This window comes from Babylonia areolata, chromosome 18 (assembly GCF_041734735.1).
Source record: "Babylonia areolata isolate BAREFJ2019XMU chromosome 18, ASM4173473v1, whole genome shotgun sequence".
Classification (NCBI taxonomy): domain Eukaryota; kingdom Metazoa; phylum Mollusca; class Gastropoda; order Neogastropoda; family Buccinidae; genus Babylonia; species Babylonia areolata.
Window position 1 is genome coordinate 5255717 of NC_134893.1, and position 25359 is coordinate 5281075.

General features: G+C 43.8%; 1 protein-coding gene across 1 annotated transcript in view; it reads left to right on the forward strand.

Annotated features, from left to right (window-relative positions):
* LOC143292381 (uncharacterized) overlaps positions 1-25359 on the forward strand; it is a 226667-nt gene that overhangs the window by 159204 nt on the left and 42104 nt on the right. The window contains 17 exon segments of the mRNA XM_076602599.1: positions 436-576; positions 1193-1353; positions 3461-3657; positions 4134-4285; positions 4760-4897; positions 6243-6367; positions 6369-6498; positions 6892-7115; positions 10030-10188; positions 12680-12874; positions 13492-13650; positions 14823-15028; positions 16218-16380; positions 17241-17429; positions 21268-21469; positions 22451-22645; positions 23070-23269. Of these exon segments, the coding sequence (XP_076458714.1) occupies positions 436-576; positions 1193-1353; positions 3461-3657; positions 4134-4285; positions 4760-4897; positions 6243-6367; positions 6369-6498; positions 6892-7115; positions 10030-10188; positions 12680-12874; positions 13492-13650; positions 14823-15028; positions 16218-16380; positions 17241-17429; positions 21268-21469; positions 22451-22645; positions 23070-23269 (2936 nt within the window).

The window sequence follows — 25359 nt, forward strand, 5'->3', positions numbered from 1 at the left end:
TTGTGTAATTTTTTTTCTATCTTTCCACTGTTGTTCTCATCTGATGTTTCATGACTGCATGGTTTACAGCCAACACATAAACATGCATAAAAACTGTACAGTGTGTGTCATCATCCTGTCCTGACAACATCCTGGTGAACAACAAGTGGATAAAGGAATACATAGACAAACGGTTGACATCTTTGGCTTGAAGATTAGCAGTAATCTGAGAGTGATAAGGTTAATATTCTACACTTTTTTCCACAGTGAAAGAGAATCATTTTCTGTACTTTTTTTCCCTCAGTGAAAGGGTAAATTTACCTTCCTTCACTCGCCAGATGATTGTAGTCAGTTGTTCATTAACTGATACGAAAGTTTGATGGAGGAGAAAAGAGAACGGTGAAAGCCACATATTTCCATTTGAAGAATTGTGACGGGGGAAAATATTTTGTACAGGGAAGTACTGTACTGGAGGGCGCATCGCTGGTGACTGTGCGGCTGGCTATTACTGTGTGTCTGGAATGGACATCCCCAATCCCAACAACACCTACGCTCCCGATGGTCAGCTCTGTCCCTATGGTTACTACTGTCCTGCAGGTACAGAATACATGTGCTTTGGTCACTTAAGGTAGGGATGAACACTGTGAGAGAAGAAATGGTTTGTGTATGGGTGTGTGTGTAGAGAGAGTTAGGGGGCAAGGTGTTGACAGATGTACAAGGGTGAATGTATGTTGGGATGTGTGTTTGTAGGTATCAGTGTGTGTAATATTTTTGTGTGTATGCATGTGGGTGTGGGTGGGTGTTTGTAAGTGTGTGTGTGGGTGTGTGTGTGTGTGTGTAAGGCATAGGCACATGTGTTTTTGAGTGTTAAATATATGTGTGTTTTCAAGTCAAGTCATTTTTTGTGTGGTGTGTGTGTGTGTGTGTGTGTGTGAGGCATAGGCACATGTGTTTTTGAGTGTTAAATATATGTGTGTTTTCAAGTCAAGTCAATTTTTTTGTGTGGTGTGCGTGTGTGTGTGTGTGTGTGTGCTGTGCACATGTGGTTGTGTCCTACTCGTATACAATAAATTATACATTCTGGGTTAGGGCAGAACTTAAAACCTGAACTTCTGATTACTACCATGGTTTCTGTTCATTTAATCACCCCACCCCAACCCCGTCCACCCATACCCCACCCAACCACACCTCCCACCCCCTGTGCTGTATGCAGGCACGCTGACCCCCCAGACGTGCCCCAGCCTGAAGTTCATCGACAAGGAAGGGGCGGGAGATGTCAGTGAGTGTCAGGACTGCCCGGCCGGCCGCATCTGTCCCCAGAACTCCACCGTCTCCATCCCGTGCTGGCCAGGCTACTACTGTGCAGTGGGACAGGTGGGTACCCGCTTCACCGCTTGTGGAGTCTGAGGTCTCTGCTTTAACTCTCACCACCAAGTTTCTGTGTGAATAATATCCCCCAGCGCCAAATATTTTAGAAGCGATGCTCTCAGTCACAGACTTCGGTTCATGTTAAAACAACACACAGGACTTGTTCATGTGGAACTCTGACAGGGGGTTATGTTAAAACAACACACAGGACTTGTTCACCTGGAACTCTGACAGGGGGTTATGTTAAAACAACACACAGGACTTGTTCACCTGGAACTCTGACAGGGAGTTATGTTAAAACAACACACAGGACTTGTTCATGTGGAACTCTGACAGGGGGTTATGTTAAAACAACACACAGGACTTGTTCATGTGGAACTGTGATTGTGGATTATGTTAAAACAACACACAGGACTTGTTCATGTGGAACTCTGACAGGGGGTTATGTTAAAACAACACACAGGACTTGTTCACCTGCAACTCTGACAGGGGGGTATGTTAAAACAACACACAGGACTTGTTCACCTGCAACTCTGACAGGGGGTTATGTTAAAACAACACACAGGACATGTTCATGTGGAACTCAGACAGGGAGTTATGTTAAAACAACACACAGGACTTGTTCACCTGCAACTCTGACAGGGGGGTATGTTAAAACAACACACAGGACTTGTTCACCTGGAACTCTGACAGGGGGTTATGTTAAAACAACACACAGGACTTGTTCATGTGGAACTCTGACAGAGGGTTATGTTAAAACAACACACAGGACTTGTTCATGTGGAACTCTGACAGGGGGTTATGTTAAAACAACACACAGGACTTGTTCATGTGGAACTCTGACAGGGGGTTATGTTAAAACAACACACAGGACTTGTTCACCTGGAACTCTGACAGGGGGTTATGTTAAAACAACACACAGGACTTGTTCACCTGGAACTCTGACAGGGGGTTATGTTAAAACAACACACAGGACTTGTTCATGTGGAACTCTGACAGGGGGTTATGTTAAAACAACACACAGGACTTGTTCATGTGGAACTCTGACAGGGGGTTATGTTAAAACAACACACAGGACTTGTTCATGTGGAACTCTGACAGGGCGTTATGTTAAAACAACACACAGGACTTGTTCACCTGGAACTCTGACAGGGGGTTATGTTAAAACAACACACAGGACTTGTTCACCTGGAACTCTGACAGGGTGTTATGTTAAAACAACACACAGGACTTGTTCATGTGGAACTCTGACAGGGGGTTATGTTAAAACAACACACAGGACTTGTTCACCTGGAACTCTGACAGGGGGTTATGTTAAAACAACACACAGGACTTGTTCACCTGGAACTCTGAGAGGGGGCAAAGGTCAGTCATTGTTCTAATGGCGGTAAACTGGCTGCAGCTGTCGAGCTTTGTTGGAATGTGAAAATGTAAAATGACCCCTCAGTGTTGACAAAAGTTGGCTATGGTGGTGCACTGTCCAGTCGACTAAAGTTGGCTATGGTGGTGCACTGTCCAGTCGACTAAAGTTGGCTATGGTGGTGCACTGTCCAGTCGACTAAAGTTGGCTATGGTGGTGCACTGTCCAGTCGACTAAAGTTGCCTGTGGTGGTGAAAGAGTTAATGATGATAATGACGGTAGTTGTAGTAGGTATCCTTGGTATTCTTGGGAGACTATGGAATTGTGCTGTGATGTCAGTGACCATTGACGGGTGCTATAGCCTAGTGGTTAAAACGTTGGACTTTCAATCTATGGGTCTGGGGTTCGAACCTCAGTGACGGCACCTGGAGGGTAAAGGGTGGAGATTTCTCCGATCTCCCAGGTCAACATATGCCTGAACCCCCTTCGTGTGTATACGCAAGCAGAAGATCAAATACGCATGTTAAACATCCTGTAATCCATGTCAGCGTTCGGTGGGTTATGGAAACAAGAATATACCCAACATGCACACCCCCGAAAATGGAGTATGGCTGCCTACATGGCAGGGTAAAAACGGTCATACACGTAAAAGCCCACTCGTGTACATACGAGTGAACGTGGGAGTTGCAGCCCACGAATGAAGAAGAAGAAGTCAGTGACCATCGTCTTGATCCTGTTTCTGTGCTTTCCCAGGACCCAGAGCCCTGTCCTGTCACCACCTACAACGACCAGGAGGGAGGAAAGGACCACAGCGCTTGTCTCCCCTGTCCCCCAGGCTACCTGTGTGACCAGACGGGTATCGCTAACTACACGCTCTACCCCTGTCCCGTTGGTTCTTACTGTGTCAACGCCACCACCGCTGCCATTGTCTGCCCACCTGGAAGATACAGGTAGGAGCGCTCAGGTGTTAGCTGTCATGTGTGAGATTTTGGGGAAGTGGATGTCTGATGCAAGGTTTTTCTTGTGCTTAGAGGAACCATTAGACATGAATATCCATTCCATGGGAGGTTTGTATTCGGTGTTTGTGTTTGGTGGCAAGGAAAAAGAAGTGCTACATGAAAGAGTATGCTCTTTAAACATTTTTTTAATATACAGAAATGGATAAATGTGGATATCCCCTTGCAAATGGAGAAGAACTGTAAATCCAGCAACAACTGAACTACTAGGCTTTGCAGAAAAAGACTGACTGAATGAGAGAATGTTCAAAAGAAGTGAATATAGGTCACTGATGAAATTTGAAATGAAGGTATTAACATGTAAATAAACAAAGAGATGTACTATGGTTATCGACAGTTGCAGTTAGAGATGGATAGAAAGAACAACAAAAAAACTAGAAAGCTAACTGTCACTTTGTGATGTCCTGCAGGGACATCATTGCAGGCGGTGACATTGACGACTGTTTCCTGTGCCCCGCTGGGTACTACTGCCCCACCTCCAACATGACCTACCCGGGTATTCAGTGTGATGCCGGCATGGCCTGTCCCCCAGGCTCCTGGAACCAGACAGTGTGCGCTGCAGGTCAGACCGGAGTAGAACCCACATTGGGGAAAAAAACTCTTTGTTGTTGTGATTCATGCAGACTGGAGGGTTTTGACTGGGACTGGATATGATTTGTTGTCAACAGTTGAAGTAGTTGTTGAAACGCAGTGTAAAGCAATGGACATCCACATATGTACACTTATTTACACACACAGACACAGACACATAGACACACACACACACACACACACACTCACACACACACACACACTTGTTTGATTCCACATACATGCATGTTTAATCCCTCAAACACTTGTCCTAAAAATAATTCAACATCAGTATTAATCATTTTTATATAATCTTTCTCAGACACATGTGGCATTCAGGCATATAAATTTTATCTGCCTATGAACTGGAGAAACCATACATACATTTTCAGTTACCTTAGCACGAACGATTCCTGCCACTTGCACGCAAGGCACACCTTTCAGAAATGCCTGTGTATGTGGGCAGGTTACTATTGCAACATGTCGATGGGTCAGGTGCCTTGCCCACCTGGCTTCTACTGTCCGGAGGCCTCAAGTTTCCCTATCCGCTGTCCCCAGGGTCATTACTGCGGCTCCCACGATGACTGCAACTCCACGGATGCTGGTCAGTAACAGTTGCTGTGTGTGCTGGTGCTTCTCTGTCCACTGTTGGGTTCTTGGATGTGTTGTTTTTCCAGTTTTGAACCATAGGGAATCCTTTCACACGGATTAGGTCTAGATGTTGAGTGATGTGTATTTCAGTGCCAATGGAATCACAAATTGGAAACGTGATTTTGATGGATGCACAAAGTCATAGGCACATATGCTCACATACAAGCAGATGCGCATGCATGCTTACAGACCCACCCATTCACACACATACACCATACACCATACACACTTTTTTCTGTCATATAAAGTTTCATTCATTCATATGTATATGTGTTGTCTGGTTCTCAAGCATGTCCTTATCTCTTATTGTTTCTGTCTGTGTGTGTTACTGTGTATGGGTTGGGCGATGAACACACAACGTACAGTGTGCACATTTTTATGTGCTTTGCGTAAATCAGGTTCATTTCATTCATTCATTCATTCATTCACTCACCGTGGGACTCATTTCCTCATCCATCTTGAATAATAATAATAATAATAATAATACACAGTTTTTCTATGGCGCGATATCCAGCACCAATGCTGCTCAAAGCGCCTTGTATCATCCAGTAGACTATAAACATGTCTTAAAAAACACATCAACCGCTATCTGACAATGGAAAACATCCAGTGTGTTCGTATGAATGGAAAAGCACACTTCTTTTAATTCACCCATTCATTCATAGTTGTATCTGGCCAGTCTTTCTTTTCTTAACATGTCTGACCAGATGTGCTAATTCCAAATGTTTTATGTAACACATAATCAACAACCAGACACACTGCTACTTGGCAACAGGGAAGACCACGTAGTCTTTCTCAGAATCGAATATATCTGGGTGAACACCCTCAGAGGTGTGCAACCATCCATTCTGACACACACACTGGTATGGTGTGGTGGTATAGTGGTAACAACACTGTTCCAGGCTGGTGCTGCGGTGTTAAAATGTATGTATGCAGTGTGTGTGTGTGTGTGTGTGTGTGTGTGTAGCCACATTTTGGTGTATGTATGTAACATAGATATGATGTATTATGTTAACAAAAGCGTTTTTGTAAAGCACCTAGAGCAGATTTCTGGATAGTGTGCTATATAAGTATCCATTATTATTATTATTATTATTACCTAGGGAAGAGCATCCTGAATTTCACACAGTAAAATCCTTTGTGACAAAATAGTAATACAGTACTGTACTGACACATTGGGTCTTTTAAAAATTTTTTTAATTCATTTGGGTTTTTTTTAGGCGCTATTAAACCTCTGAAGTGCATACAATACAATACTGTTCTGACACATGGGGCCTTTTTTTTTTTTTTTTTTTTAGGTGCCATTGAACCTCTGAAGTGCCCCCTGGGTTACAAGGAGTTTGACGGCTCCCCGCGGGCGACGTTTGAGGACACGTGTGAGCCCTGCCTGCCTGGACACTACGGGGCCGACCCTAACCGCGCCTTTCTGCACGCCGTGCCGGGCGGGTGTGGTGTGCCTGGGGGCCTCCACTACCGATGATCCCGTCACCAACGGCAGCTCCCTGGCCGGTGCTCTGGGGCCCAACGCCACCAACTCCTACCTCTGTCCCCCAGGTGCCGGTCTCGTTTAGTGGGGATGATCGTTTTTTTCTTTCAGACAGTTGACTCTTTCTTCACTCATGGTTGTTGTTTTTTTTTTTGTTGTTGTTTTTTTCTGAGAAAAAAAATGTTTTAAAGAATAGATTGATGAGATAATGGCGGTACATTGTAAAGGAATGATTAATGGATTAATCTTAATGGATTGATAAAAAAAAACAAAAAAAACAATAACATATACATATATTTTTTGACAGCATGAACACATTTTTTTTTTTTTTTTTTTTTTTTTTTTTTTTTTTTTTTTTCAATATAATGATAAGTCCTGTAGATTTCATTACTTTCCCCCTTGTTGGTGTCTGTCACTCAGGGAAAACAAGAAAGGATCTTGTTGGTGTCTGTCTGTCGCAGGCTACTACTGTCCACAGCAAAGCTCAGCCCCTACACCCTGCCCTGTGGGTCGCTACAACCCCAACGAGGAAGCTAGCAGTCTCAGCGACTGTACCCTCTGTCAGGTGGACCACTACAACCCTTACGAGGCCCAGAGCGGATGCTTCATCTGTGGGGCTGAGGCTGAACAGCCCAGTGAGGGGCAGAGCGAGTGTCTGTGTCTGGGGGCTGGAAGGGATTTCCAGGTAATAAGCCAGGCCATAGTGAATGGGTGTCGCTCATCAGTAATTTGTAGGCAGTGAATGGGTGTCGCTCATCAGTAATTTGTAGGCAGTGAATGGGTGTCGCTCATCAGTAATTTGTAGGCAGTGAATGGGTGTCGCTCATCAGTCATTTGTATTCGCTCATCAGTAATTTGTAGGTAGTGAATGGGTGTCGCTCATCAGTAATTTGTAGGCAGTGAATGGGTGTCGCTCATCAGTAATTTGTAGGCAGTGAATGGGTGTCGCTCATCAGTAATTTGTAGGCAGTGAATGGGTGTCGCTCATCAGTAATTTGTAGGCAAACGCGTCAGTTTTCAGCATCAGTGTTTGTTTCTGGTTGCTGTTGTTGTTGTTTTCTTATCACGGTTATTATACATGTTTATGACAAGCATCAGAAAAGCGCTGATCTTGTGAAGGGTGTGTTCCTGTCATTCAGCTCCATTCCAGGGTCATTTCTTTTCAATGGAATGTTTCACTTTCAATCCTTGGACTAGATGGGCGCAGTAGCCGAGTGGTTAGAGCCTTGGACTTTTAGTCCGAGGGTCCTGGGTTCAATCCTTGTGTCAGTGTCGGGTGGGTCATGAGTGGAGATTTTTTTAGATTTCCCATGTCAGTATTCAGTTGGTTATGGAAATAACACATATACACATACAGTTTCTAATCTTCCATTCCTGTCCAAACTCCTTGAAAAAGCCGTCCTGAAGCAGCTCAACAATCACCTTTGTTTCAACAATCTCATCCACCCATTTCAGTCTGCCTATCGTGCTGACCACAGCACCGAAACCACTCTCCTCCACATCCTGAATAACCTACTGCTAGCGTCCGACTCAGGACAGATCTCCCTTCTCACTCTTCTCGACTTGTCAGCCGCCTTTGACACGATAGACCATTCAATCCTTCTTTCCCGTCTTCATTATACATTTGGTATCAACGGCACTGTTCTAAACTGGTTCAAATCGTATCTCACTGATCGATTCCAGTCTGTCATTGTTGATAATTTCCAGTCTGAACCCGTTAAAATTGAACATGGAGTCCCACAGGGATCTGTTTTAGGCCCAGTGCTCTTCACACTGTACACTGCTCCTCTCGCTGAAATTATCAACCGCCATAATGTCAGTCATCATTCTTACGCTGATGACACTCAACTCCAGAAGAGTGATACACCTGAAAAACTGTTGTCGCTCTTGCAAGAAACATCTAACTGCTTCCTGGATATTCAAAATTGGATGACTCTAAATAAGTTACAATTGAACGCGGACAAAACTGAAGCAATGATCATAGGAACTAAACAAAAACTCTCTTCCATTACAACTAATACAATCAAACTTGGCAGTACATCCATCCCTCTGTCCACTTCAGTCAGGAACCTCGGCGTTGTCCTTGACAACACACTGTCCATGCAAACATTTATCAATCAGACATGTCAATCCTGCTACTGTCAACTGCGGCGCATCAGTTCCATCCGGAAATATCTGTCCACTGACGCAACATCTAGACTTGTCGTTTCTCTCATTCTCTCTCGCCTTGACTACTGTAACTCTCTATTGTCTGGTTTGCCTGCTTCATCCATTCAGTCCCTTCAGCGCATACAAAATTCTGCTGCCCGACTCGTCCTCAGAAAGAAAAGATCTGAGCACACCACTCCTCTTTTGCAACATCTCCACTGGCTCCCTGTCTCACACCGAATAAAGTACAAGATCAGCACTCTATGCTACAAATGTATTCACAAATCAGCCCCTTCCTATCTCTGTGCCTGCCTTCACCTCTACACTCCATCTCGCTCACTACGATCAGCTTCGGATCCACTCCACTTACATATACCCAGATTCAAACTCTCGACTGTTGGCCACCGTTCTTTCTCTGTTTCTGGACCTTGCAATTGGAATGAACTTCCTCTTTCGCTTCGTCAAGTCTCCACACTCAGCTCTTTCAAGTCTGGCCTTAAAACCCACCTCTTCCCAAAGTAGCCTCCCTTCCCTGCATCTTCCTTGTCTTTTTAGTTTTTTTTCAGTTTTAGAGTTATGCTTGCGTGAGAATGACTGGTGCGAAAGCGCTTTGATTTGTTTATGCACAAGATTTAGCGCTATACAAGTACCATTATTATTATTATTATTATTACATACACACACACGTACACACATACACACACACAGTTGGTTATGGAAACAACACACACACACACACACACACACACACACACACACACACACACAAAACACACAAAATACACACACACACACACACAAAACACACATAAACATCTTATGAATCCTGTCCACACCCCATCGCCTGACACTGCCATTTTGATGTCCAAAACCGGTATACCTCTTTATGTTGGGGAAAGATGACAGCCCCAAGAACTGAGGACCATCGTGACAACGCAAACCATAAATGAACGATATTGGAGGGAAAAACGGGTAATTTCAGTGATTGCAGAAGTTTAGACAAGTTTTAATAAAGATTTGCAGAAGTTTACAAAAATTTTTGCAAAGACTGCTAATATATAGATTTAACTATTCAGCTGACATGCTGCACAGGTGCAGAAATTTAGACAGGTGTTTGCAAAGACTGCAGAGGTACAAATAATACTGCTTGGGTGACATGCTGCACGGGTGTAGAAGCTTAGACAGGTGTTTGAAGTTCAGACAGGTATTTGAACAAACTGCAGAGACACAGAACTAAGTGTCTGGGTGACATGCCTTACAGGTGTAGAAGTTCAGACAGGTATTTGAAGTTCAGACAGGTATTTGAACAAACTGCAGAGACACAGAACTAAGTGTCTGGGTGACATGCCTAACAGGTGTAGAAGTTCAGACAGGTATTTGAAGTTCAGACAGGTATTTGAACAAACTGCAGAGACACAGAACTAAGCGTCTTGGTGGCATGGTGCGCACAGGTGAGCGACAAGTCTTGCCCCTGTCTGCCTGGCTTTGTGGAGGTGGATGGACAGAAGGACTGCTCCAAGACGGTGTACGCGCTGTGTGGCGAGGGATCCTACAGGTACCAGGACGGGCGCTGCCTCACTGACACGCAGTTCCAGTCCCTCTGCTCCAATGTGAGTGCTGCTTTATTTAGTTTTTCATTTTTGTTCATTCTTCTTCTTCTTCTTTGTCACAACCCGTAAGGGGTTGGCCATGAACCCCCGCCGCTTCCCAGACTAACTAACGTCCCAACAACACAAACACAGAGACACAGAAAAGTTCAGCTCATTTTACTGTGGTCATGCAAACATACAGAAATAAATGAACACCACAAACCCAAGCATTACTCACACACACACACAAAAATAACCTCTGTCTAACTACAGCACAACACAATTTGCAATCAACTGCAGCGCTGCCAGAGTTCAGGCATATGCTGACAGCCAAGGACGGACCACGCTGGTATTTGCTGGCTGGAGCTGGTCGGGCAAGAGGGACAGTGGGAAAGTGGGAGCAGGAACGGGAACGGGAGTGAGTGAGTTTCGGGGTGACACGTTAGAAGGGGGACGAGGACCATTCCAGGCTTGTCCCGGAGACCCGTCGAAGGCAGTGGCACGGAAGGGAGGGAAACAGGAAAACCTGTAACACCTCGCTGGCTCTGTAGACTATGTTCTTTTTTACTAGTTCCAAAAGAGTACATTCCCACCCTCTCCCCACTTATCTCTTCCTTAAGCAATATATATTACGCTAAACAAAGCAAGTGGATATTTTTACTTTACATGAACTATCAGCCTCGGCGTACAAAGCTATCGCCTTGAAAAAGTATTTGATCGTCTGTTTTCGCTTTTCCAAATAATAAAAGGGTTAAACCAACACACAACCCCAACCGTACATTATGACTAATACAAATGGCAATAATATTTTGTTTTCCATCATGCTAGTTCCGAATAATATAAACAGCACCAGCCGGGCTACATTACAATTACATCACATTTCCATCCACACCCAAAATGTTTGGGAAAATTTACATACTGCGATTAGACAATCACCATTACAGACCTGAAACAATCCGAGCTGAATATAATTATGGCAAAAATGATACACCTAAACAACAAATTTACTAATTCCCCCCAAATATTTAGAGATAAAAGAATGCTGGATTTAAAATTTCCACTAAAAAAACGCATCACCCCGACCTTGCAAGTAACCTAAACCTCACTTTAACGTCAACCAATATCAAAATTCACAACACTACATTAATATTACGCAGACAAACACAGACTCCCTCACCTGTCACCAGGTAAATGGGCACACCGCTGCCCAGGGTGAAACACAGACCCACACACACAGAAAGGGGGTGACAACGCACACACCCCACTACTTCTGTAGGACGACACCCAACAGCTCCCTCGCTGGAACGGTGATCCGTCTCTTGACAGAGCTTGGCATCAAAAGCCCAGAGAAATCTTTCTCTCCCCACCATACAGACTTCTGAACTCACTCAGAGTTCACAAACCGTTCAGGAGAAGGGACATGACATACACATATCCTCAGATATGCACGTGTAAAAGCATGAAGGGGGACAGAGGGGGGTGAAGGAGAGGGATGGAAAGAGGGGGAGAAGGGAGAGAGAGAGAGGAGAGGGAGGGAGAGAAAGGGGGGAGAAGGGATGGAAAAGAGAGTTGCACATGAACACAAGCATATCAACCGTCACGAGCTGCTTTCGTGGGCTGCAACTCCCACGTACACTCGCATGTACACGAGTGGGCTTTTACGTGTATGACCGTTTTTACCCCGCCATGTAGGCAGCCATGCTCCGTTTTCGGGGGTGTGCATGCTGGGTATGTTTTTGTTTCCATAACCCACCGAACGCTGACATGGATTACAGGATCTTTAACGTGCGTATTTGATCTTCTGCATGCATTTACACACGAAGGGGGTTCAGGCACTAGCAGGTCTGCACATATGTTGACCTGGGAGATCGTAAAAATCTCCACCCTTTACCCACCAGGCGCCGTCACCGTGATAAACCCTGTCACCACCAGTCATTTTAGAGTGCAATACTCCCTGGCCCCAGGAAAAATGGTGTCTAAGAACAGCTAGGGATTCCCCCTCTGACCTGTATGAAATAGGACCTCTCCTACCACTGAAAATGAAGAGTAGTAAATTTGTGGATAATTGACCCTGATCTGATTGCATTTCAGCAACATGGGTCCTTTACCTGGCTGGTGCTGAAATGTGACTTTGATGGTCTAAGGATATTCCTTTTTGATTTACAAAACAAAAAAGCATTAGGTAAATATATAAAAATTTATTCATGCATCTATTTGTTCACCCTTTTGTACATCCATCCATGTCTGAACACACACACACACACACACACACACACACACACACACACACACACACACACACACACACACACACACACACACACACACACACACACACACATACACACACACACACACACACACACACACACACACACACAGAGCACACAGAACACACACACACACACACCACTATGTGTGTATGTACGCACACGTACCTACAAACATGTGTATGACAGGACGTTCACACCAGCGAATGTTCCAACATGGTGTGGGGATGTTTGCCTTCCAGGAGGTGTGTGCGTCACCCTCAGAGTACATTGGCTACGACCTACTTCTGGGCCTGTGTCTGTGTAAAGTGGATGACCTGGAAGAAATCTGTGACCTCAAGTGTCGCCGCCTGTCCAAGCATCGCCTGAGCTTTGTGTGCGCTGGGTCACCACTGGAACCCTACCTCCACATCAGGGACAACAACAACAATACCTTGGTCAGTTGGCAGTGATGGGGGTCTTCAGGTTTGATGGTGGGAAGAGGTGTGAGAGGGAAGGGAAAGGGTGGAGAGATGGTGACTGTCTGTGTCTGACTTGTATTTGTGTGTATATATGTATTTGTGTGTGTGTATGTGTGTGTGTGTTGAAAGGCTCTAAAGTACAGGCACATACAAGTATGTATGTGTGTTGTGTCCAGCCAATTTTTAGTACTGGTGTGTGAATGTTCGCCATTAACTCATGCGGAGTAAACCTGATGAATATCCTGCATGATGCATCGGAATAACTGAAACAGTGTTTCATTTTCTGCAACCAGATGACAGATTGGGGGTGAGTGTGATGGAAAATGTGTTATCATATACTGCAGAACCCTTCTTTTTAGTAAGTTTGCTTTGGCATAAGTTCATATCAGCTCATGTTCTTCATGGTCTAGCCAACAGCAAAAGGGCCATTTTTAGGGCTGATCAGCAGCAGTTCAAGTCATGTAAAGCATATTAAAGATTGCTGTTCCAATGTGGTTCACTGCATTCAGGTGCATACTGGCATTCAATGGATGCAAACAAAAGGTAGGCAACAGGATAGAGTAGCTGTTCAGTACTCAGCTGAATGGTTGCAGGAGCAGATTCCAGCGTCCAGTGCCCTGAGTATCATCAACGCCAGGAACGTTCTGACCGAAGACCAGTGTGACAATCTGGACAACAGTGAAATCTCTGTCAGTTTGGTGGAGATGAGTGACGCTGGCTTCCTGGGTGTTTACAGTGCTGATCCCACACAGGTATCTTACTTCTATAGTTACTGCTTGTTTTGGAATGATGGCCTAGAGGTAACGCGTCCGCCTAGGAAGCGAGAGAATCTGAGCGCGCTGGTTCGAATCACGGCTCAGCCGCCGATATTTTCTCCCCCTCCATTAGACCTTGAGTGGTGGTCTGGACGCTAGTCATTCGGATGAGACGATAAACCGAGGTCCCGTGTGCAGCATGCACTTAGCGCACGTAAAAGAACCCACGGCAACAAAAGGGTTGTTCCTGGCAAAATTCTGTAGAAAAATCCACTTCGACAGGAAAAACAAATAAAACTGCACGCAGAAAAAAATACAAAAAAAATGGGTGGCGCTGTAGTGTAGCGACGCGCTCTCCCAGGGGAGAGCAGCCCGAATTTCACACAGAGAAATCTGTTGTGATAAAAAGGAATACAATACAAAACAATACAATACAAAATGAAGTATGTACAGAGCTTATTATTCATATCCGGTTTGGTTTAAAAAAAAATATGCAGAGAGTTGATAACCATTCGTTTTAAAAAAGACAGTATATAGAAAGTTAGTTTGAATCTAGGGAAAAAAAACACAAGAGGATTCATTATTGTAAACCAGGCATGTCATGTTAACAAAAGAATGTCAGCTTAATGTAAAAAAAAGAATAATGTTTTGATTGGTATTCTGGTCATACCAAACTGATTTCAGATTTCAGCACGCGATTGTGTAGAAGCCTCAGATTGGATGGAAGTCCAACCCACAACAAAGCAGAATAATTTCACTCAGACACACAAATGTTGATGCTCACTATTAATAAAAAAAAAATATATATATATATATATATATATAATAATAAAGATTTAAAAAAATGTAATTCTGGCTCTGAGAATATGGTTATATTTCAGTGTTCAGTATTCTGAATTTTTGTGATTTGAGAATAAGGTTATATTTCAGTATTCAGTATTCTGAATTTTTATGATTTGAGAATAAGGTTATATTTCAGTGTTCAGTATTCTGAATTTTTGTGATTTGAGAATAAGGTTATATTTCAGTGTTCAGTATTGAGTATTCTGAATTTTTGTGATTGAGAATAAGGTTATATTTCAGTGTTCAGTATTCTGAATTTTTGTGATTTGAGAATAAGGTTATATTTCAGTGTTCAGTATTCAGAATTTCTGTTCTTTGTGATTCAGCTGCTGACATTGATAAACAGCAACACCAAGGGGAACTACTCTGGCAACGACACCACCGGCTTCGTGGTGTCCCGGCGACGCCTGCTGGCCACATCGTCAGTCAATGGCTCCATTTTCTCCGGCATCTCCAATCCTACCACCTGTCTGAACTACGGGGAAATCATGTTCTTTTCTGTCAGCAACACATACTACCCCATCTATGACAGGTAGGTGGGACAGTGTCTACCAAGAGAATCCGTGTGGTAATTCTATTGCAGAGAATGCAGTAACAGTTCTAGATACGTCCATTTGAACCCTGTCAAGTTTCTGAGTTTCAGTTTCAGTTTCAGTAGCTCAAGGAGGCGTCACTGCGTTCGGACAAATCCATATACGCTACACCACATCTGCCAAGCAGATGCCTGACCAGCAGCGTAACCCAACGCGCTTAGTCAGGCCTTGAGAAAAAAAAAGAAAAAGAAAAAAGGTGAATAAATAATAGATAAGCTTACATAAATAAATAAATAAATAATAATTATGATATAAAGTTTCTCAAGTATGTGAAAATAAAATACACACTACTTGATCGTGTCTACAACTATTGATTGATTACTATAAAAAAAACATTAAAATTTGTTTGACAAAACAAACAGAAAAAATATCACTTTCAAAATTCAGAATAAGTGTTTATAATGCTTATGTTTGAAGAAAGACGATATTGTGGACATACAAAAAGAAGGTGGTTATAATTGTATTGTAGAAACTTTTCTTTATTTTTAAGGAGAACAAAATTACAAAACACAGATTTTCATGATATTGCAGAAGTTTTATCTTAAGATTTGATTTGATATGGATTCTTATACAGTGCCTATCCTCGATCAGAAACCAAGTGCTTGGGAAACTTGGGATCATTTGCACAACAGGCTGTCTACCTGGGTAGAGCCGACTGATGGCTGCCATTGGGCACTCATCATTCGTTTCCTGTGTCATTCAATCAGATTTCAGGCACTCATACACACTCAGATAGACACGTAACATTTTATGTGTTCGACCGTTTTGTTAATTTACCCCACCTTGTAGGCAGCCATGCTCCGTTTTCGGGTGTGTGCATGATGGGTATGTTCTTTGTTTACATAACCCACCAAACACTGACATGGGTTACAGGGTCCTTAACGTACATATTTGCTCTTCTGTGTGCGTATACACATGAAGGTGGTTCAGGCGCAAGCAGGTCTGCACATATGTTGACCTGGGAGATCAGAAAAAAAATCTCCACCCTTTACTCACCCACCGCCATCACCAAGATTCAAACCCAGGACCCTCAGACTGAAAGTCCAGCGCTTTAACCACTCAGCTATTGCTAAGAGAGCTGTGTACCGATGCAAATCCTGAGTGCCTGTGTGCCTTCCCTGTGTGCAGGAACAACCTGTACAACACCAACTCTCAGTTTGACTACGGCGGGTTCCGAGCGCTGATGGAGGCACAGTCCCAGGTGGCCACCTCCACCACCCTGTTCGCCTTCAAGTTCACCGACCCAGGGGTCTACGCTTTCTACCTCAGCACGGACATCAACCAGAAAATGGTGAGACAATACAGATCGCTGATAAGTCAGTCCCCCGCATGACTATGACCATCAGAACTGCCAGATCGCTCACTGATAGGTCAGTCCTGTCTGACTATGACCATCAGAACTGCAAGATCGCTCGCTGATAAGTCAGTCCTGTCTGACTATGACCATCAGAACTGCCAGATCGCTCGCTGATAGGTCAGTCCTGTCTGACCATGACCATCAGAACTGCAAGATCATTCGCTGATAGGTCAGTCCTCCGTCTGACTATGACCATCAGAACTGCCAGATCGCTCGCTGAAGGTCAGTCCTGTCTGACTATGACCATCAGAACTGCCAGATCGCTCGCTGAAGGTCAGTCCTGTCTGACTATGACCATCAGAACTGCCAGATCGCTCACTGATAGGTCAGTCCCGTCTGACTATGACCATCAGAACTGCAAGCAGAGGAGGCAACTGCTGTCCAGACAATTTGGGCTAGGGTTCAATTATAGTGGAGAGTGTCTAACAGCTCAAGTTACATCTGCACTCTCTCGGACATGATAGTATTGTATTGAAATAATGATGATCATAATGATAATGATGATAATAATGATAATAATGGATACTCATATAGCGCTCTATTCAAAAAGCACATAATGTTCTACAAAACACATGATATCAGTATTACATACACAGACATCAAAATGCAGCAAGCAGTGCACACATGTATTCTATACTGTTTTGTCACATCAAACTTCTGGATATTTCCACAGTGCAGCACCACTTTTTTTCCCCCGTTTTTTCCTGTCTTCTAGTGGTGTTGTACATCTGTTGCTGGTTATCTTGGTATCTTGTATCATATCTGAGCGAATGAGCCCATGTTTGTGGTTGCAGTATGTGCGCGTGATGGCTCAGAACGCTCAGTGCTCCACAACGGGTCCCTTCTTCTCCACCACATCCAGCGCCATCGTGGCCACAGGGATCTCTGTGAACCAGGACATCCTCAAAGAACCAGACTGGGTCATCATCTTCATCCTGCTCGGCTCAGCCTTCCTCGCCATGATCATCATGATCCTTCTCCTGGTAGGGGTCACACACACACGCACGCACGCACGCACACACACACACACACACATATATACGGACAAACATACACACACACACACACATACGGATACAGACACATACACACACGCGTGCAAGCACGCACACATGCGCGCACACACACACACACACACACACACAAAAACACCGACACAAGCAGACACACATGCTCTCTCTCTCTCTCTCTCTCTCTCTCTCTCTCTCTCTCTCTCTCTCTCTCTCTCACTCACACACCCACATACACACACACACACACAGACACTGTGTTGTGGTGATTCTCTGTTGTGAGAGACTGCTTCGAGAGATTCAGAACCTGGGTCAGGGACGTACTTTTTTTTTTTTTTTTTTTGGTAAAGTAGGTGTAATGATGACCTTCAAACTCCAACTGAAGAAAACAAGGAAACAAAGCTTCTCAAGACTGAAGTTCGACCTGGAAAAACTGAAAGATCCTGAAGTACAAGAGGCATTCCAAGCCATGATTGGTGGGAAATTCGCGCCACTCATCACTCTCGATGCAGATGACGCCGACCTGGATACACTCGTAAGCGACTTCAACGCAGCTGTAACTGAAACAGCCCAAACAACTCTTGGAAAACAACGCATCAAAAAGAAGCCCTGGGTCACGGACGACATCCTACAGCTGTGTGACAAACGTAGAGACCTGAAAAAGAAAAAGAATGAAGAAGAAGGGGCAAAACAGTACAAAGCAGTTAACACCGAAATCAAGAGAAGCATGAAGAAGGCAAGGGAGAATTGGATTGAAGGAAAATGCCAGGACATAGAGGAAAACCTGACAAGAAACAACAGCAAGAAAGCCTACCAAGTTGTGAAAGAACTTACCAACACAAGGCAAGGTAGAACTATGTCCAACATCCAGACCAAGGATGGAAAATGTCTAACAGAAGAACAAGACATCCTAAAGCGATGGACAGAATACTGCTCAGAGCTATACAACATACAGACCACAGGTGATCCAGCAATACTGAATGTTCCACCAGCCACTGATAACAGTAATCACCCCATACTCCGTGAAGAAATAGAGGCAGCAATAGCATCGCTGAAAAAAGGGAAATCGGCAGGAGTGGACAACATCCCATCAGAACTGGTCCAAGCAGGGGGTGAAGTTATGATAGATGTGCTACTGAAAATCTGCAACAAGATCTGGCAAACAGGGGAATGGCCCACACCGTGGACACAATCACTGATCATCACCCTCCCCAAAAAGGGCAATCTCCAGCAGTGTCAAAACTACCGCACCATCAGCCTGATTAGTCATCCCAGCAAAGTCATGTTGAAGATCCTGCTTAACAGACTGAAACCACAAGCAGAAAACATCATTGCTGAAGAACAGGCAGGTTTCAGACCAGGAAGGAGCACAACTGAACAAATCTTCAACTTGAGGTTGCTATGTGAGAGGTACCATCAACACCAACAAGACCTCTACCACGTCTTCATTGATTTTAAGAAGGCATTTGACAGGGTCTGGCATGCAGCTTTGTGGGCTACCATGAATCTGTACAACATCAACGCCAACCTGATCAGACTGATACAGCACCTCTATGACAAAGCCACCAGCGCCGTCTACCTCAACAATAGCATCGGGGACTGGTTCAGAACCACAGTCGGAGTGAGACAAGGCTGTCTACTCTCCCCAACACTCTTCAACATCTTCTTAGAAAGAATAATGACTGACGCACTGGAAGAGCATGTAGGAACAGTCAGCATAGGCGGCAGAACAATCACAAACCTACGTTTTGCCGACGACATTGATGGACTGGCTGGGAAAGAAGAAGAACTGGCAAGCCTGGTCAAACATCTAGACAAAGCCTCCACATCGTATGGAATGCAAATCAGTGCGGAGAAAACCAAACTGATGACTAACAACACCAACGGCATCAGCATTGACATCAAAGTCAACGACGAAAAGCTTAAAACAGTCCACAGCTTCAAATATCTGGGAGCAATCGTGTCAGATGAAGGATCTAAACCAGAAGTACTCTCGAGAATTGCCCAAACAACAATGGCACTCAACAAGCTGAACACCATCTGGAACAACAAAAACATCGCTCTCAGCTCAAAAATCAGACTGATGCGTTCCCTGGTTATATCAATATTGCTCTACGCCTGCGAGACTTGGACCCTGACTGCGGACATCGAGAGAAGAATCCAAGCTGTCGAGATGAGATGCTTTCGTAGACTACTTGGCATCTCCTACAGAGACCACATCACTAACACGGAAGTGAAGAACAGAATCAAGCAAAGTATTGGACCCTACGAAGACCTTCTGTCCATAGTGAAAAAACGCAAACTTAGGTGGTATGGACACATCTCCCGATCATCTGGTCTTGCCAAAACGTTCCTGCAAGGCACCGTACAAGGAGGCAGAAGGAGAGGACGGCAGAAGAAGAGATGGGAAGACAACATCCGGGGGTGGACAGGCTTGACGCTCGGTGACGCCCTGAGGAAATCAGAAAACCGTGAAGAGTGGAGAGGGGTGGTGGCCAGGTCAGCAGCGGTGCCCCAACGGTCTGAACCCAGACTACGGGAGAGGTGAAGGTGAAAGTAGGTGTGGTGTAATGTGTATGGATTAGCCTGCACACTCTGACACCTCTTTGAAACGAAGCTGAAACAGAGACTGCTGCATGCATTTAAAGGTTTCCGGTGGTGCAGTGCAAAATTCTGTTGATGGCAAAGTGATGTATTATGCTTCCTGTCCTTGATTTGTGTAGCTAGAAGACATTTTGGATTGCTTGACATTTTACAGACATATTGTGATCATTCCTCTAAATGTTTTCAGGTTTTAATCCAGTGGGAAAATATTGCATTTATTTGTAGCATGCATACCCTAATTGAATGGTAGCTTGGTATGCTAGAAAATGTATTGCTCAGACACAGCTGTAAAACTGCGTGTAAGTTGATCTTTTTTGTTCGTGGGTTGTAACTCCAGTGTTCACTTGTTTTCATGAGTGGGCTTTTATGTGTGCAACCATTTTTACACCCCCCTCCCCCGTTTGTGGGCAGTCATACCCTGTTTTGGGGGAGGGGTGATGGGGGTGGCATGCCAGGTATGTTATTGTTTCTATGATACACTGAACACTGACGTGGATTACAGGATCTTTAACATGCATAATAATTTTTTTTTTTTTTTTTTTGTACACTTATAGTTGACTTCATCAAGTTCTTGCGCCTTATACATATTATTATTTGTAGTAGTACTTTTTTTATGTTTTTTTTGTTTGTTTTTTTTCTCAAGGCCTGACTAAGCGCGTTGTGTTATGCTGCTGGTCAGGCATCTGCTTGGCAGATGTGGTGTAGCGTATATGGATTTGTCCGAATGCAGTGACGCCTCCTTGAGCTGCTGAAACTGAAGCTACTAAAACTAACATGCATATTTGATCTTCTGCGTGCACTAGCAGGTCTGCCCATCTGTTGACCTGGAGATCAGGAAAATCTCTGTTTATCCACCAGGTGCCGTGACTGAGATTCGAACCCAGATTGAAAATCCACTGCTTTAACCACCACTCTGTTGCATCCGCCAGTGTAAATGATGATCAACAGCTTGACTGCTGCTGATCAGTGCACTTGTCAATGAAGGCTGTCATCTCACTGTGATAAACCTGATTTTACTGTTCACAATTTCGGTCATCGTTCTTTGTTTGGACTTGATGGAATTGTGTTTGTTTTTTTTCGGCAAAAACAGTTACTCTACTCTAAAGTACATAACAAGTATCATATGTGATGCCACACTGATCCCATTTCACCAAGTTCAACAGCTGAGGGATAAAATGATTTATTTTTTCCTGCCCTTGTTGTTCAGGTTCTGTTCCGTCGTTACGGGTGGTCCAAGACGTCCTACTTGTACCCGTTCTATCGCCTGGTCACCCAGCGTTACAACTTTGATGACTATGCCAGCAAGGGCTCTGTGGTGTACCCCGTCAGGAAGTTCCACCGCAACCTGAGGATGGTCACCGGGGCTCGCCTGGACGCTGATGGAAGTGGACAGGCAGCCATACTGGACGGTAAATATAATGCCTGTTTCATGAGGAGAGGGTTGGAGGACTGGATGTCTTATCTGTGAATTTGTGTGTGTGTGGTGTGTGTGTGTGTGCTTGTGTGTGTGTGTGTGTGCTTGTGTGTGTGTGTGTGTGTGTGCTTGTGTGTGTGTGTGTGCTTGTGTGTGTGTGTGTGTGCTTTGTGTGTGTGTGTGTGTGCTTTGTTTGTGTGTGTGTGTGTGCTTGTGTGTGTGTGTGTGTGTGTGCTTGTGTGTGTGTGTGTTCTTTGTGTGTGTGTGTGTGTGTGCTTGTGTGTGTGTGTGTGTGTGTGCTTGTGTGTGTTCTTTGTGTGTGTGTGCTTGTGTGTGTGGGTGTGTGTGTGCTTGTTTGTGTGTGTGTGTGTGCTTGTGTGTGTGTGTGTGCTTGTGTGTGTGTGTGTGTGTGCTTGTGTGTGTGTGTGTGTGTGCTTGTGTGTGTGTGTGTGCTTGTGTGTGTGTGTGTGTGTGTGTGTGTGCTTGTGTGTGTGTGTGCTTGTGTGTGTGTGTGTGCTTGTGTGTGTGTGTGTGTGTGTGTTTTTGTGTGTGCTTGTGTGTGTGTGTGTGTGTGTGTGTGTGTGCTTGTATGTGTGTGTGTCTGAGTGCCTGTCTTTTTTGTCTTGTTTTGAAGAGAATAATAGTTTGGAGTGTGACTGGTCACTGAATCTGTTCAGTGTGGGTTGGTGTTGGTGTATACCCATCCACTTGCTCTGTCACACTTGACAGAAAAAAGCAATTTTAGCTGTGGAACTGAGTAAAAAGTGATAACGATTTAACTTTTACAGCGCCATTCCATGTAAAACATGCTCACTTGTGATGTACAGTGTAATCATTGCCAAGAAAAACGTGCATCTAAATACTAAAATGACAACTTAAAAAAACGTAACCCAGAGTGTTGCTTGTCAAAATGTTTTCTACCATTCTTTTCAAAAGCTTAAAACAGGATTTCTTTGTTTTATTGTGCTGATTTCAGCTGGTGCAGTGGAAGTAAAGAACGACGAGTTCTGGGATTACGATCGTCAAGTTGACCTGGAAGGGTTCTCCACCAAACAGCTGTACGACACACTGTCCAAGCAGTCACGCAGCGTCACACAGACCATCGGCCAGCACAAGGACAACGTCAAACAGATGTACCAGCGCATTGCCAATCAGACAGAGTCACTCAAAGGTACAGTTTCAGGGTGCTAAGGGTATGTGGAGTACATGGTCAGTACAGTGATGGATGAAACCAGGTGTGGTAGTAGGGGACTGGGAATGAGCTGTGTGGCAGTAATAATGGCCATGTTACTGTGATAGGAATGGCCATGTTACTGTGATAGGAATGGCCATGTTACTGTGATAGGAATGGCCATGTTACTGTGATAGGAATGGCCATGTTACTGTGATAGTAATGGCCATGTTACTGTGATAGGAATGGCCATGTTACTATGATAGTAATGGCCATGTTACTGTGATAGGAATGGCCATGTTACTGTGATAGTAATGTCCATGTTACTGTGATAGTAATGGCCATGTTACTAAAACAGTGCAGATGATGGAGCAGCAAAAAAAACAAACAAACAAAAAGAAATGCTTTTTCCCGTTTCTTTCAGGTCTGTGGGCAGCCAAGATGAACCTGAATGGAAAGACGGCCTTGGCCACAGACCAGGACCTGGCTCACTACGACAGGAAGCTGTCTGACCTGGAGCTAGAGCTGGAGAGGAGGATCGCACTGGGTCAGCAGTTCGAAGCCATCTTGGCCAGGCAGGAGCAGATCATGACGGACGATGAGACTGGCCGTGAAAACCACCAGGTGAGAGTGACGGCCTGGCTGTCCGTGGGCACTGTGTCCTCCATGTGAGGCTGTCCTGTAGCATGGTGCAGCATTATTGTTATGATTATAGTGATGACAATGAAATAACACTGTGTCATCCATGTGAGGCTGTCATATAGCATGGTGCAACATTATTATTGTGATTATAGTGATGACAATGAAATAACGATAAAACTGTGTCCTCCATGTGAGGCTGTTGTCCTATAGCATGGTGCAGAATTATTATTATGATTATAGTGATGACAATGATATAACACTGTGTCCTTCATGTCAGGCTGTCCTGTAGCATGGTGCAACATTATTGTTATAGTGATGACAATGATATAACACTGTGTCCTTCATGTCAGGCTGTCCTGTAGCATGGTGCAACATTATTGTTATAGTGATGACAATGATATAACACTGTGTCCTTCATGTCAGGCTGTCCTGTAGCATGGTGCAGCATTATTGTTATAATTATAGTGATGACAATGAAATAACGATAACACTGTGTCCTCCATGTGAGGCTGTCCTGTAGCATGGTGCAGAATTATTGTTATAGTGATGACAATGAAAGAACGATAACACTGTGTCATCAATGTGAGGCTGTCCTGTAGCATGGTGCAGAATTATTATTATGATTATAGTGATGACAATGATATAACACTGTGTCCTCCATGTGAGGCTGTTGTCCTATAGCATGGTGCAGAATTATTGTTATGATTATAGTGATGACAATGATATAACACTGTGTCCTCCATGTCAGGCTGTCCTGTAGCATGGTGCAGAATTATTATTATGATTATAGTGATGACAACGAAATAACGATAACACTGTGTCATCCATGTCAGGCTGTTGTCCTATAGCATGGTGCAACATTATTATTATGATTATAGTGATGACAACGAAATAACGATAATACTGTGTCATCCATGTCAGGCTGTCCTATAGCATGGTGCAGAATTATTGTTATGATTATAGTGATGACAATGAAATAACGATAAAACTGTGTCCTCCATGTGAGGCTGTTGTCCTATAGCATGGTGCAGAATTATTGTTATGATTATAGTGATGACAATGAAATAACGATAACACTGTGTCCTCCATGTGAGGCTGTCATATAGCATGGTGCAACATTATTATTATGATTATAGTGATGACAATGAAATAACACTGTGTCATCCATGTGAGGCTGTCCTGTAGCATGGTGCAGAATTATTGTTATGATTATAGTGATGACAATGATATAACACTGTGTCCTCCATGTGAGGCTGTCCTGTAGCATGGTGCAACATTATTATTATGATTATAGTGATGACAATGAAATAACGATAACACTGTGTCATCCATGTCAGGCTGTTGTCCTATAGCATGGTGCAGAATTATTGTTATGATTATAGTGATGACAATGAAATAACGATAACACTGTGTCCTCCATGTCAGGCTGTCCTATAGCATGGTGCAGAATTATTGTTATGATTATAGTGATGACAACGAAATAACGATAACACTGTGTCATCCATGTCAGGCTGTCCTATAGCATGGTGCAACATTATTATTATGATTATAGTGATGACAATGATATAACGATAACACTGTGTCCTCCATGTGAGGCTGTTGTCCTGTAGCATGGTGCAAAATTATTGTTATGATTATAGTGATGACAATGAAATAACGATAAAACTGTGTCCTCCATGTGAGGCTGTTGTCCTATAGCATGGTGCAGAATTATTGTTATGATTATAGTGATGACAATGAAATAACAATAACACTGTGTCATCAATGTGAGGCTGTCGTCCTGTAGCATGGTGCAAAATTATTGTTATGATTATAGTGATGACAATGAAAGAACGATAACACTGTGTCCTCCATGTCAGGCTGTCCTATAGCATGGTGCAGAATTATTGTTATGATTATAGTGATGACAATGATATAACACTGTGTCATCCATGTCAGGATGTCCTATAGCATGGTGCAGAATTATTGTTATGATTATAGTGATGACAATGATATAACACTGTGTCATCCATGTCAGGCTGTCCTATAGCATGGTGCAGAATTATTGTTATGATTATAGTGATGACAACGAA